General features: G+C 32.3%; 1 protein-coding gene across 4 annotated transcripts in view; it reads right to left on the reverse strand.

Moving 5' to 3' along the window:
- Positions 1 to 12,618, reverse strand: part of LOC105219258 (homeotic protein caudal) — a 49,806-nt gene extending 37,188 nt beyond the window's left edge. The window contains exons 1-2 of one of the 4 annotated variants that reach the window (XM_054227259.1): positions 12,579 to 12,618; positions 11,115 to 11,537 (exon numbers count right to left, since the gene is read on the reverse strand). In XM_054227259.1, coding sequence (XP_054083234.1) covers positions 11,115 to 11,537; positions 12,579 to 12,603 — 448 coding nt within the window. In that variant the 5' untranslated portion in view covers positions 12,604 to 12,618. Of the gene's footprint in view, positions 1 to 11,114; positions 12,157 to 12,578 lie in introns of those variants that run through there. The other 3 variants (XM_011195269.3, XM_054227260.1, XM_054227261.1) reach the window with 3 other exon arrangements.
- Positions 12,619 to 16,933: the final 4,315 nt, after the last annotated feature.

Raw genomic sequence — 16,933 nt, forward strand, 5'->3', positions numbered from 1 at the left:
TGCAAAATTTTTTAATGTATAGTTTTGACAACACCTAAAAGCATTTCCCTGCGTTTGAACACAGTATACAATTTACTATTACGCAAATGTTGCTGAAGAGAGTATTATAGTTTTGTTTGTAACACCCAAAACTAAACGAGTTAGATATAGGGTTATATATACCAAAGTGATCAGGGTGAAGAGTGGAGTTCAAATCCGAATGTCTGTCTGTCCGTCCGTCCATCTGTCCGTCCGTCTGTGCAAGCTGTAACTTGAGTAAACATTAAGATATCTTGATGAAACTTGGCATACTTATTTCTTGGCACCATAGGAAGGTTGCTTTCGAAAATGAGCAAAATCGGACCACTGCCACGCCCACAAAATGTCGAAAACCGAAAACACATAAAGTGCCATAACTAAGCCATAAATAAAGCTATGGAAATAAAATTTGGTATGAAGGATCGCACTATGAAGGGGCATATTTGGATGTAATTTTTTTGGGGAAGTGGGCGTGGCCCCGCCTCCTACTAAGTTTTTTGTACATATCTCGCAAACCAATAGAGCTATATAAACCAAACTTTCTGCAGTCGTTTTTTTTAGCCACTTCCTAATACAGTCCAAAAATGAAAGAAATCGGATCATAACCACGCCCCCCTCCCATACAAAGGTTAGGTTGAAAATTACAAAAAGGTGGGTTAACTCACTAATGAAAAACGTCAGAAACACTTAATTTCACATAAGCAATGGCAGATAGGAGCTGCACTCAGATTTTTTTACAAAAGGGAAAATGGGCGTGGCGTCGCCCACTTATGGGTCAAAAACCATATCTCAGGAACTACTCGACCGATTTCAATGAAACTTGGTTGGTAAAAGTTTCCGTACATCCCAATGATATGTTGTAAAAATAGGCCAAATCGCTTTACAAGCACGCCTACTTCCTATATACCAGAACTTTGAAGACAATCTGAATCGTTTATTTTACAATATATAAAGTAAGTACTAGTGAAGATATCGATGCAGAATTTTGCACAAATACTACGTTAATAGTGTAGCAGCGCCATTCTAAAAATCGTCAAAATCGGACCATAGGTTTTTAAGGCCCCATATATCGAACACGAGGACCTCGGTGCTTCTAACCTAATATTATGGTTTCCAACTTTGAATGGACTTTATACAATATATATGACGAATATGTGGGTCAAAATGTGTAGTATATAATATAAATAAAGTTAAATAAATAAATTGCGAGAGTATAAAATGTTCGGTTACACCCGAACTTAGCCCTTCCTTACTTGTTTGTTCTGAGTTTAGTCTCAGACAATATACTTCCTCTTGATATAAATGAGATGGTTATGTGTTAAATATGCTTCTTAGAAAAGAATACATACATGTGTGAATGAATGTCATTTATCTTTTTCTTTTATATTTTTTAAATCCGTGATGTATGTCAACAAATGAGAAAATCCGACAAATATGAAATACCGCTCATAATCCAACATTCGTGAGCAAATAAAATTTTATCTAGATAACAAATACAACAGAAATAAGTGTATTCAAAAATTAAGAGCACCGAATAACGTTAACAAGATAGCTGTATTTAACATCATTGAAAATATTCTTATCAAACTGGTTTGAAGAAAATTAGGTACATAAGTTCGTACAAATGATGCATGGATGTATGTATAAAAGGTGGTTTTGTATATTGTATATGAACACAATTATTTGCTGAATGTTTATGTCTATATGCATTTCCCTATCAAATATTATTATTTGCTTTTATGCTGAAATTACTACATAACACATTTACATAAGTATGTATATGATTAGTAAATATTTTTATCTCCACCTTAATCAAACTAATAGTTTTCCATAAAAAATATAATAACAATAAAATTATACAATTCCTGAGGTAAACTGTTATATAGCTATTAAACATTAATGAAAAATAGAACTGATTCTTCAAAATAATAATTCTTTGCATATACTTCTAAATTCTCGCTATATATTGCACAGAGTATAATAGTACTCTTCACATAACGATTGTTTTTAACACATAAGACTAAACGAGTTAGATATGGAGTTATGTATACCAAAGCGATCAGGGTTATAAGTAAGTAGTATCACACTTGAGTTGTGACAAACCTTCATTCCGAACACTTTTAAATGTATACTCTTTACCCATATAAATAGTTTATTTTGAAATGTTACAAGGAATCGACAAGCAGGAGTATTATTTTCGGCACTCAAAAATCAAGATAGTATATATTCAGTACATTTCAACACACATTGTAGATTCCTCGCCAAAAATATGTTTAAATCTTAATTTTTAAACATAATATAATAAAAATTTAAAATAAAGTACAAAATATATATTTGTAATAGAATATAATTCAATTTCATTTAATGGGACTTTTGTATGTGTAAGTTCACATAAATGCATTAAATAAAACATGCATCTCACGCCACTTTGCATTTTTCCACTTTCAGCACTAAAGTGTTAGATTTGTAATGAGGGTGTAAAACGCTTAACCAAGTTGCATCTTCACTCACCGTAAATAAGAGAACCGGTTTAATCTCAGTGGGATTCGCTGGAAAGAATTTTCTCTTAAAGCAATCACATATACAACATCAGAAAAATCTAATAAAACCATTTTTCTGAACAGTTGTGGCCAAGAGCACATTAAGGGCATTGGGAAATGATTAGATTAGACTACGCACTTTTAAACTGTTAGAAAATATATGTATATATTTGGACGGGATTTCTAAGAACAATAATTTGCCGGAAATTGAATTAAGTAATAAAATACAACCACAAAACAATTCTTAATAGAATGTGATATTTCTGCTTAAATTTTGTATTTTTATAAAATTCTTAAACATTATGATCTTACTGGAAGCAATTAACGTAAATTCGGACAAGTACAATCACTGAATTCGTTGCTGAGTATAATTTAATTGTTGTTTTTTATGTTTATTTTCAGAGATTCCAGTTCTGGAAGAAACAGAATAGAACTCACCATATGCAAAACATTCTTAACGAAGGTCCATACCAACATAATTTCTTCATTCAATTTGATTACTATTATCAGATAAGAAACTCACACTAGTCAAATCAATTCTAAATACAGATTCAATTCGTATTCAACGCGCAGACATGCAATTTGATTATAATTACTTCAGTTTCTTTTCGCAATTTAGCAAGAACCGGTTGGGTTTAATATTTTGATTCGTTTTTATGGTGTCCGTACAATTTTCAATGGAGAACTCTAACTCTAGCCTTTTGACACTTTGAAACAGACATGTTTATTCACTTAGTTTCATTACTACATTTTGCATCACGCCCGATATATTTATATGAAAATCAATCTAACTGACATAAGTTACTATAATCATCACATTAGTGCATTGGAAAGGCATACATAAATTGCCACAATTGTTACTACGGATTAACATTACAACATTGAAACATTCATGGTACTCATTTAATGTCGGGAACTTGCGTCAACATCGTAAAAAATGCTGTCCATTTTAATACGCTTTTATTTACTTTATTAGCTTTACTTGTATATATATTTGTAACGCTTTTAAACCATATCAAACCAAAACTTTAAAAATAATTCTTAATATATGCTAACAAAAATAATTAACGAAACATATTTGTATTTTTGCTTAAAAAGCATGTGCTCTCATATTGAGCAACTCACGATTTTCGATAATTATTTTTGTCACCATATATTAAGAATTATTTTTAATTTTTTAGTTTGACGTGGTTTAAAAGCGTATTTTTTAGTTTTTTTACTCCAGCAACAAATGTTGCTAAAGAGAGTATTATAGTTTTGTTCACATAACGGTTGTTTGTAACACCCAAAACTAAACGAGTTAGATATAGGGTTATATAGGGTGAAGAGTGGAGTTCAAATCCGAATGTCTGTCTGTCCGTCCGTCCGTCCGTCTGTGCAAGCTGTAACTTGAGTAAAAATTAAGATATCTTGATGAAACCTGGCACACTTATTTCTTGGCACCATAGGAAGGTTGCTTTCGAAAATGAGCAAAATCGGATTACTGCCACGCCCACAAAATGGCGAAAACCGAAAACACATATAGTGCCATAACTAAGCCATAAATAAAGCTATGGAAATAAAATTTGGTATGAAGGATCGCACTATGAAGGGGCATATTTGGATGTAATTTTTTTGGGGAAGTGGGCGTGGCCCCGCCTCCTACCAAGTTTTTTGTACATATCTCGCAAACCAATAGAGCTATATAAACCAAACTTTCTGCAGTCGTTTTTTTTACCCACTTCCTAATGCAGTCCAAAAATTAAAGAAATCGGATAATAACCACGCCCACCTCCCATACAAAAGTTATGTTGAAATTTACTAAAAGTGGGTTAACTCACTAACGAAAAACGTCAGAAACTTAACTAACTTTAAATTTCACATAAGAAATAGCAGATGGAAGCTGCACTCAGATTTTTTTACAAAATGGAAAATGGGCGTGACGTCGCCCACTTATGGGTCAAAAACCATATCTCAGGAACTACTCGACCGATTTCAATGAAACTTGGTTTGTAATAGTTTCCTTACATCCTTACATATGTTGTGAAAATAGGCCAAATCGCTTCACAACCACGCCTACTTCCTATATACCAGAACTTTGAAGACAATCTGAATCGTTTACTTTACAATATATAAAGTAAGTACTAGTGAAGATATTGGTGCAGAACTTTGCACAAATACTATGTTAATAGTGTGGCAGCCCCATTCTAAAAATCGCCGAAATCGGACCATAGGTTTTTAAGGCCCCATATATCGAACACGAGGACCTCGGTGCTTCTAACCTAATATTATGGTTTCCAACTTTCAATGGACTTTATACAATATATATGACGAATATGTGGGTCAAATTGTGTATTATATAATATAAATAAAGTTGAATAAATAAATTGCGAGAGTATAAAATGTTCGACTACACCTGAACTTAGCCCTCCTTACTTGTTTTTAAACTATATTTATTTACATGTATTATATTTTATGACAGTCTTGAAACTATGGGAATTTATGCCCCCGCATGTAATAATCAGCTGCTGCCACAGAGCGCTCATTTAACTCATTTTGCCATATTCATTTCCTTTTGACTATACACAGCGCATTCAATGCAAAAAATATTAAAAGATACTTAAAAGAGGAAAATTGCGAACAATGTGTTTAATCGTAGCTTCAATATTACAGGCATTTAAGCGGGGATCATTGTATATAGAATTTTATTAAGATATCTCAAAAAGGTCTTTTAGGTATAATATGTAATTTCCGGACATCGTCCTACATAAATATTTCGTATTGTTTGCGTTCGATTCCAAATGTGTCAAAACATGAAAGATATGAAGCTTTGAAGATGGTAATATAATCACTTGTATGCATATACATATGTATGTGCATACACCTCAAGCACCACCAAATACACCTCATTACCGCGAAAACAACCCCACGTCATTAGTGATCCTTCACCAAATTCGATTGTATAACATATGACGCGTCCATCTGACTCTATGAGTCTGACTCTATGAGTGTAATTTAAATCCAATTCATTAACGGTAAATTTTTCATCGAATTTTTAACGATTTTTTCATATATTCGTGGATATTATTCTTAATGTATATCATTAACGATTAATTAAAAATAACAGCGTCGGTAAAAATATCTCTTATACCGCTGTTGAAGTTAGCGTCGGGAAATTTTTTCAATCAATTAATCCGTATTAATTTGAAATAATTTTTGAACGGATTTCGAAAGAGTTGAAGCCTAAGCGCAAGTTTAGACTAGATTATCAGAAAGTTGTTAATCTTTATCAAAAAAATTTAAACCACATACATATGCCTATCCATGTTACCTATACCAAATGCAAATTGGACAGCTGATTTTATGATTAAAAGTGTTTTTAGGCGCGGCAAATATTCAATTTTTGCATCTAAAACGATTGTCAAATAATTGTTGAATTGGAATAACGCTATGGTAGCAATATGTGACACTTTGTTGATAACAAAATATGTTGATAAAAAGATTACACATCTCGTCATGTGCTAGGCAAGAACAAGCATATAAAAGAGCTAAATTTGCATCTAAACAACCACTGTACTCAAAATCCTATAGATACAGACGCATCAAAGGGTGTTATTTTTTCAGAAGGAAAGAGTCATAGACTCTATCTTACTTAAATTTCCTTGAAGTTCAACTTTGGTTATCTGCGCTTAACATATAACATAAATATTTTAATACTTTTTGTAATAACAACTCTATATGTATTTCATATTTATATTAATATCCAAAAGTAATTAGTATTCATAAATTAAACTGAAACACTTTAATCAAATTAATTTTATTACCTTGATATTGATATAAATAAATTTCTAAATAGAAAAAACTTAAAGATATTAATGAATCTTTGAATGAAAGTGTCTTATTGTACTAATTATTATTTAAGTTACCAGAGAAATGAACTTTGGCAAATATCAAATTTCAGTTCTTCTTGTAATAAATAAATAAAAATGCGTATTATATATTAATTCATAAAGCTGGTTTATTCATATACATACCTAGATATACGAACAATATTCATGACATCAATCAATTTTTTTTGTTGGTTTGAATTCTGATTCTGACAACTATGGCTGCTTTCGTAAACGCAACATGCAAAGCCTGCTAAATAGTTACAGTTTGTTGTGATACTAAATTATTTTTTGAATGGATAATTTGTTATTAAGTAGGTTGGAAAATTCTTTGTTTGGAAGAAACTTCCATTTTTTATTACTTCAAATAAAAATATATGGAATAACAATTAAATTTTAATAATACATTTTTAAATTAACATATTTTAATATATAGTAGTATTCATCACCGAGACCCCAATTTTGATAACCATTTATTTTTCCCTATATCAACTCATGCACAATTTGACAACTCATGCGGATGAAATAGAGCTGTTATGCATTTATGAATTCAATACTTTGCCTAAAATAATGCAATGACGTTTACGAATATTGTGCATTGCATGTATGTATTGCATATTGCGTTTACGAAAGCATAATTTTGAAGTTGTAGATAATTTCGTATACCTAGAAATCAGCATTAACACCGATAATAATGTCAGCCTTGAAATCCAACGCATAATCACTCTTGCCAACAGGTGCTACTATGGACTGAGTAGGCAATTGAAAAGTAAAGTCCTCTCTCGACGAACAAAAACTAAACTCTACAAGTCCCTCATCATTCCCGTCCTTCTTTATGGTGCAGAAGCGTGGACGGTGTCAACATCCGATGAGACGGAACTAGGAGTTTTCGAGAGAAAGGTTTTGCGGAAGATTTATGGTCCCTTAAACATTGGCAACGGCGAATACCGCAGAAGATGTTATGATGAGCTGTATGTGTTGTTCTACGACATAGACATAGTCCAACGAATAAAAAGACAGCGGCTACGCTGGCTGGGTCATGTTGTTCGAATGGACGAAAGTGCCCCAGCTCTGAAAGTTTTCGATGCAGTACCCGCTGGTAGAAGCCGAGGAAGAGGGAGACCTCCACTCCGATGGAAGAACCAGGTGGTCAAGGACCTGTCTTCACTTGGTATTACCAATTGGCACCAAACTGCCAAAAGGAGAGATGCGTGGCGCGCTGTCGTGGACTCGGCTATAACCGCGTAAGCGGTTTCTACGCCAGTCAAGAAGAAGAATAAGTTTACGAAAGCAGCCTATCCCTGATTATTCTTAGTCTTGCCATAACTTCTGTTACAAGTTCAGGCCGTACATTATTTTATAAAGTTAAATTTCTTTAATAATGTATAACTAAGTGAGCCTGAAACCATTCAGTCATTGATCAATAGCGGTACTCATAATTTCTGTTGGTAATGACGAAGCTGCTCCAATTTAAAATTAAAAATATTGTTTTACAAGTGGCCGGTTGATTGGTATATTTTTTTTTTATAGTACATCGATTTAAGTTATACAAAAAGTTGTGATCCCTCTCTCGATCTCAAATGAACCTTCTTTCTTTAGATTAGGTAATGTTTTTATACCTATGTTTGTATTTTTAGCTCCCACATTTTGCCCCTGTCTATGTTATATAAGAAGTTCGACCAGATTGCAACGAATGTAAATTGCAATATTACTGCAGGCCTTATCATCAAGGCACAAAATTAATGTTGAAAAATTTACATTTGCGCAAGAGATTTAACCCTTTATTTGGTCGTGTGACAGTTATGTTACAAACCGTAATAATAGTTAATAGACTAAAATTTATGTATTACGGTTAAAATAATTCCAATTGTATATTTTAACATACATATGTAACAAGAACTGTGCGAAAGCGGTATAGTGAATAAGCGTATTGTTTACGATCCAAAAGTTTGCATTACAAAATTTAATGAGACAGGACAAATTTAATGAGAAGTGGCAAAATTTACTTATTTATCGCAATAATCGAATCAGTTTTTATTTAAGAACAGTACGCTAGTTTATATTCAGTGTATTTCTACCAGGTTTTTTTTTCGTTCTTCTAAGAAAATACAGTTTTTGAAGTTATACTTCTTATACGACTTCTTTAAAGGTTGTGATAATTGTTTAACGCGTTAAACATCGTTTTTCGTTTCTGTTTCTTCGATGATCGCCGAAAAAAGACCGTTTTCATGATTTTTTTAGAAAAAATTATTGTTGTCGGTTTATTTTACTTATTATTATATGAAAGTACAACATTTGAAGGATACTTAAGTTAAAAGTTTTATCGAAAAATAGCGAGGAATAACGGATTTATCGTCGATCTCTGCAGGCACCTCGAAAAAAAGTTTTTGTGCGGTAACCAGCCTACAGCATCACTGGATCATCCGAAACCAAACAATCAAAATGCTTTCTGTAGTTTATTAGTTTATTTTTCAATTGACGTCGAGTTTTTTTAATTTTTCAATTTTTGGTACCATTTTCAAGCCAAAATGACGATTTTAGACGAAAAAATCGACCTATTTGTTATTGTAAAATTGTTAGTAATTAAAATTTTTGGAAAAACTCGACGTCATTCGAGAGCTATATATATGTAGAATATTTGCTCAAAATTTCAAAACGATCTGTAGGCTGGTCACCGACTTTAAAAATGACATATTTGGGAAAATCGATTCAAAGTTTTGTACACTCAGCGCAGATAGCTGGAGGTACCGTTATTTAACCTGCTGTAACTTCGTTAGTTTTTCTCCGAATGACCTAAAACTTTAACACAATATTCTTGAGATGTTGATGATTCAGAAAAAAATAAAAAAAAATAAAAAAAAAAGTTGTCGAACCTTACCCCCCCTTAAGCTTTTGAATTTGCGCCAGCTTAAGGTAACCATCACAAAATTCAGAAACCTCACAATAGTGAGTGTAGGGATTCTTGTGAGGGCATAAGAATAGGACTGTTAGTTTTTTGTTTGTCTTTGAAGTATATGTACTTTTTATTATATTTGATTAAACCAGAGAAATGCCTCAAAACAATTTATTGAATTATACGGTATGCATATTTTAGTACTCATATAAGAAAGAATCTTTCTTTTATACGTTGTTTGGATTAAAGAATATTAAAAAAAGTCCTTCGAACAAATAATAAGTCTTATAGCAAATATATTAGTCCTATTTTCGGTAATAACGCAGAAATAGACACAGAGTTCCTCAATTTCGGTATAGTTCGGTTGTACTCCGATTTCGCCGATATTTAGACGGACAGTGCCACACTCCAATTTAAGTTTTGTAGCGATATCTTCAATGGTTCTTGATTTATTCTAAATTGAAAGCATCATATGAATTATAATATTGTATTATATAAGAAATTAGCGTAGTTGTAAGCTGATTTTAAATCTGTAACATCGTCCACTCTCTATACAAAGGTTATGTCGGAAACTACTTAAAGTCCGTTAAAACTTAGTAAAGAAAAACGTCAGAAGTAATAAAAAATCGGCCGCCGAAAACCATATACGCTAAAGGTTTAATTAATTAATTTTTAGTCCTCTTTCTATTAAGTCACAAAATTGATCACACTGACATATTTTACATTTACTTCCGTTATTGCTGTTATTAAATATTGTTTGATGAAATATTACATAGGTTTAATTCTTTCTTATTATACGTCAAAACATCTTTTGGGGGTTTATCATCTTTTGGGGGTATTCCATCTTTATAACTATATTTGTGGCTAAGTTATAGAAATTTATAGTTTTTTGGTTAACGCTACTTTGTAGGCGTGGTAATGGTTCGATTTCGCCCATCTTCAATACTAAACCTTTTATCCAGATTACTTTGGATTATATGACTAAATATCTAACTCGTTTTAGATGTCATAAATTTAAAATCGTGCATTCTAATAAAAATATTTTAAATATACTTGAAAGCTATAGAAATCTTTTGTTAGAAACAAAAAGTTCAAATTTATGGTTGTCAAATAATTCTGGTGGCCAATAATGGAAAAGAAATACGCAGCATATGGACATTTTACAAGTTCCCACTCGAAACATAACATCCCCCTCTAGAAAAGAGTGGGATAAGGGCAAGGTTGACAAAGATTCAGAGATAAGTATACATATGTATATACAGCCGGATCAATGCTAGACAAACGAGTAGAAGGTGGTGTCTTTTCAAAAAAATTAGATGCCTAAATCGCCGTCCGGAGACAGGATCATTGCAATTAAACAAAGACGAGTGTTAACGACCAGAAACATTTATTTTTTTCGGGTAATCCCTAAAGTTTCCCAGAATGTAATTGAAGATAGTAAAATAATGCTTGAAGTTATTAGTGACATCTACATCATATTGCACGATACACCTGGGTCTGCGGAGCAGATGAACTTGCCAGATTGGGCATTCAATTAGTTTGGCTAAAACCTAACCCAGAAGTTTGGTTTCACTTATCTAATAACAAATATCTAGCACAACTGTCTTTTTCATACACATTTTATTCATCAAACAAAACAAAATAATTATCCTTTGCTGTAGCAACATTGGGTAAAATTAATTGATAAGCAAAATAAATAAATTTGTAACAAACAAAATATACAATACAAATATTATCATTTAAAACTTTAAACTAAATTTATTTAATATATATGTTTACATATATAAATATACTTACCAGGAGCCGGTTGAGTGGGATACGAAGGTTTTTTCATCCATTCGTAGTACTGTGTCTTTACGGGAGATGTGTGGTTATTATAGGCGGAATTTACTATCCCAGTCACAGCATTATTTGAAGGATTTTGAACTGATGATGTCGATAAGGAAACTTCAGGACTTGAGGCATTACTCCCCGACGTCACTAAAGATGGAGATGGTACCCCGTCGGCGATGTGATGATCATTAATACTTCGCCTAGATTCATTTATTGCTGCAAGCTCAATCGTAGATGGACCACTAGAATTAGTGCTTCGACAAGAACTTGCACTGTTACCTATGGCAGTGCCATCATTTGACTCATTGATAATTTGTTGCACATTTGTACTTTGTAATAAGTTGTCAGTTGCCGATAATGGGGAATGCCATTCTGTGGTAGAACTACCTGTTGGATGAAACATATGATGTGTATTATAGTATACTTGATGGTGATTATGTGATGATTCCATTTCGTTCAGTAATTGATGATTTGCTGATGTAGGATAGTTTGCTGTCCATTGCCATGGTTGTGCAGGAGGATAATTCAAAGTTGTCGAATTATGTTTCTGAGAATAAGTCATTGGATTGTAGTATGAAACCATTTTTTATTTAACGCAAAAATGGTTTTCAAATATTTACACAATAAGCTGCATATGGTTTCAATTAATATTATATATTATAATAATTGCCACGTTTTTATATTACTTTTATCATGTGCGTATATGTAGACAACTTTTAAATGTATACTGCATAATTTATACACCAGTGTCACACCAAAAACGATTATTTTAATCACTATTCAATGGAATAACACTTTCATAAAACAAAAAATAATGTACATAGTAAACTACAAAGATCAGATTAAGTAAAATTCAGTTAATAATTAATTAATTTGTTTAATTTATACAAATAGATTGAAAGAGAACTAAAATCGTGGATACGCCAGGTTCTTTGAAGCTTAAACAATATTAACTGTTTATTACAATAGAAGGTAGCACATATATTCCATTGACTGCTTTAAAACTACAGGTGCCATTTTTAATTCCACTAACATCTACCATTCATTGAAATACCCACCAATAAGAATAAAGACTATATAGATTAACAAAACAATATAGATAGAAAATGAAATACTTATAGTGCTCCTTTTCTCTCTAAATACCTTATCTTCTTTTTCCACTTGGTAAATGTTGTCATTTCAAGTATTGTTACCCTTATCGTTCGCATTAGTTAACACCGATTGGCTGTTATAAACCACACCTATCTGTAATTGCGTTTGCTATTGGAAGGAATTTAAGGCTATAAATTACATATTATATGGGCACAATTACGTTCACTGCATCGTAAATATAACTTTTTGCGATCAATGCCTAAGTAGGCGTTGCATAATTGTGAATACAAACAAATTGTTTCGCCAATTAATATCAATAAACAAATGTTTACTTACATGCAAATAGATCTATAATGTGCATACCCTAGGGGATGGAAAACATAAGCGAAAGGTTTTAAACCTAGCGATTTACTATCTGATATTTTTTACCTTCCTACAAATTATAAGTATATTTATGTAAATACAATCCTAAATATACTTAGGTATATATATACAGTCTAACTAAAAAACTGTCCGCAAATCTTACGTTAACTTTAAATATTGTACTACAATAACATAATAATATATATGATATTAATAAAAAATATAATAATAAATACACCCGAGTAAACTTTGAAATTATGTATTTATATTAAAATTAAACATATTGATCTTACGAATTTATATTCAAATTCTTCCCATATCTAAATGGAGATCATTGTAAAAATTACTTAAAATGTAGACCATATGCTATATATATGTACATACTTATGTATATGTAACGAAATACAATGCGAATATATCTAATATGTACGAATATTTTTATTCATGTGTTAGACATATGTTCGATAGTATTTGACCACCAATGTTAATTCCAAATCATCAATTTAATATACATAACTGTTGGAGACGTATACAGTTATTTTCTAAAGTTAAGTGTTAGAATAAAATGCAAGTTTATGTTAATCGTGATGTTGTGGCGTAGATGGTGTAACCAGTTACCAAAGAGTTAAATATCAGTAAATTGCATTTTAATAAATTGTTTATTAAATGATTTGTTAAAAAAAGAAAAACAATAATAGAACAATCCAAATGTTGTTTTAAGAGAAGTAATGTGCTTAAAAAGCAAATTCACGTTCTCCGAGATCAAAATATTTGTTCATTAGTAATACTTGTAAATATCTATAGCTATTTAAAAACTTGATCAATCGTCGTTCGCTTCGTAGGAATACGATTATATTATTTGATGGCTTACTGAAGTTCAATCAATATAATTAGTTTTGAGATATTAAAATTGAATTGAAATTGTGCCACTTAATTTGCTACATAAATGGACGGCTACTCTGAATTCTTCCAAAATGGACCAATTCCGCAAATTCTCCACTACGAAATGTTTAATTTTTTTTTCAAGATATATTTTTATACTCTCGCAACAAATGTTGCTAAAGAGAGTATTATAGTTTTGTTCACATAACGGTTGTTTGTAACACCCAAAACTAAACGAGTTAGATATAGGGTTATATATACCAAAGTGATCAGGGTGAAGAGTGGAGTTCAAATCCGAATGTCTGTCTGTCCGTCCGTCCGTCCGCCCGTCTATGCAAGCTGTAACTTGAGTAAAAATTAAGATATCTTGATGAAACTTGGCACACTTATTTCTTGGCACCATAGGAAGGTTGCTTTCGAAAATGAGCAAAATCGGACCACTGCCACGCCCACAAAATGGCGAAAACCGAAAACACATAAAGTGCCATAACTAAGCCATAAATAAAGCTATGGAAATAAAATTTGGTATGAAGGATCGCACTATGAAGGGGCATATTTGGATGTAATTTTTTTGGGGAAGTGGGCGTGGCCCCGCCTCCTACTAAGTTTTTTGTACATATATCGCAAACCAATAGAGCTATATAAACCAAACTTTCTGCAGTCGTTTTTTTAGCCCCTTCCTAATACAGTCCAAAAATGAAAGAAATTGGATCATAACCATGCCCCCCTCCCATACAAAGGTTAGGTTGAAAATTACAAAAAGGAGGGTTAACTCACTAACGAAAAACGTCAGAAACACTAAATTTCACATAAGAAATGGCAGATGAAAGTTGCACACAGATATTTTTACAAAATGGAAAATGGGCGTGGCGTCGCCCACTTATGGGTCAAAAACCATATCTCAGGAACTACTCGACCGATTTCAATGAAACTTGGTTTGTAATAGTTTCCGTACATCCCAATGATATGTTGTAAAAATAGGCCAAATCGCTTTACAAGCACGCCTACTTCCTATATACCAGAACTTTGAAGACAATCTGAATCGTTTATTTTACAATATATAAAGTAAGTACTAGTGAAGATATCGATGCAGAATTTTGCACAAATACTACGTTAATAGTGTAGCAGCGCCATTCTAAAAATCGTCAAAATCGGACCATAGGTTTTTAAGGCCCCATATATCGAACACGAGGACCTCGGTGCTTCTAACCTAATATTATGGTTTCCAACTTTGAATGGACTTTATACAATATATATGACGAATATGTATATAATATAAATAAAGTTAAATAAATAAATTGCGAGAGTATAAAATGTTCGGTTATACCCGAACTTAGCCCTTCCTTACTTGTTATTTCTGTTTTTACCACGATTTTATTTGATTTTTAACTCTTTCGACATATGTCTTCTTCATGTTGTTCGTTAAACCGAGTACTTTTAAATCCCCGATGTTCGTTATTTAAGGTACTCAATGTGTAAAATTTACTTGTTCGTTATAAGCTGTTTTCGTTAAAACTAATATTCGTTATTTCGGAAAACTGCTGTACTTTTTTAAACACCTACTTGTTCTGTTTTAAATTATTGTTATCCACTGTAGTGGAACTCTCTAATTCGAATCTCTAATTCGAATCCACAAACACACTTCGAGTTAGAGAGACTTCGAGTTATAGAATTTTCATTAAAACATACATATTTTCAAAATCTCTAAAATATGGATTTATACACAGCTTTTTTATATATACTTCGTATAAAGTTTTTGTACATACGTTAAAACGTGTATTCAGTAATTTTGTTTGTTGAAGTTTACTCTTAACGTTGTATCCCTTTGTTAAATGATTTATGCAATCCATAAGTGCAATATCATATTTTTTATTTGGCTCCATACGATATAGGGACTCTTTGAAAATCATGCCTTGATAGTAAAACTTTAAATTTTGTGTTATGTCCTGGTCGGAAGTTTGAGTTATGGAAGGAAATTAGTAAGAAGTTTGATATCTAAACGCTATTGCCTATTCGAAAGTTAGTCAAAATACATAGCACATTATGCCAAGCTGAAGAAGACTTAACGTCAATAGATTCAGTAGTCCAAAAATGTTGGCCTTAGAAGAATTACCTTCAGAATCAAATGGCAATAGATTCACACCAGAGCAACAAGAGTGTGAAAATTTTTTCGTTAATACAACTCAAGTATTACCTTCAGGACAGAATGGCCTTTAAAGTTGACCGTAAGTTACTCGGTCACTCATATGAAACCGCAGTCCAGAACTTCGTAGAATGTATCTGGACTTTATGAATGAATATAAAGCACTGGGACACATGAGCCCAACAAACAATAAGATCACGAGTGAGCCACACTACTTCATTCCGCATCAATGCGTTTTAAGGCCCGAAAGCACTACAACCAAATTACGTGTTGTCTTTGACGCTTCGAGCCGATCTTCATCTCAAGTAGCATTGAATGAACTTTTGATGGTAGGTCCAACCATCCATGAAGAGTTGTACTCAACGCTTACATAAGTATGCACTAACAGCGGACATTACTAAAATGTACCGACAAATTATTATGCATGAAGAAGACAGGAATTGTCAACTCATAGTGTGGAGAGAGCATCCTTCAGAGCAAATACAAATTTTTCGACTTAACACCGTCACTTACGGCACTGCGCCTGCTCCATTTCTCGCAACACGGTGTTTGTAAATGCTCAGTGATGCCAATACAATTAAATATCCATTCGGTTCATTGGCCATTAAAAGAGACTTTTATGTTGATGATTTATTAACAGGATCCGAAAATTGTGAGTCTCTAGATCTTTTAAGAAGTGAGGTAATTAAAATATTACACTCGGCCGGATTCACCTTAACGAAATGGTTTTCGAACCACCCTAAATTTTTCGACAGTGATAGTTGAACGGATCATGCCTTCTGTAGGGGCACCAATGTTAATTTAAATATACCAATGCCGATGCCAAAGCTGATTCCTTGTTTCATTCCTTTAGCAAACAAATATAATAACATAACAGAAACATATACAAATTACATTACAAAATGAATATGCATTTAAGAATATATTCGCTTATTATTACATGCTTATTTATACATGTAGTGCTGGGCAAAAAAATCCGGGCAGTAGTAAAATTTGAATTATGAGCTAAAACATTCATCATAGAAAAAAAATTTAATGAGAGATTGTTTGTATTTGTAATAGGAGATAAAATAAATTATTAGCAAAAAAATAGTAATGTCAGGAGCGATTTTTTTCAAATTTCACCAAAATTAGGGATATTCAACAAAATTAATCACAAAATTTATAAAAACGGTAATATCAAAGTGATCGTTTGTCTTTATTTTTTTAATTTTAGTCCATCTAATAGGAAATATCTCAGTCAATACCTTGTTGCGCTTCCTTTTGCCTTAATTACCGCCCTTATCCTTGCTGGTATGGACGA

The sequence above is a fragment of the Zeugodacus cucurbitae genome, chromosome 3, assembly GCF_028554725.1.
Source record: "Zeugodacus cucurbitae isolate PBARC_wt_2022May chromosome 3, idZeuCucr1.2, whole genome shotgun sequence".
Lineage (NCBI taxonomy): Eukaryota > Metazoa > Arthropoda > Insecta > Diptera > Tephritidae > Zeugodacus > Zeugodacus cucurbitae.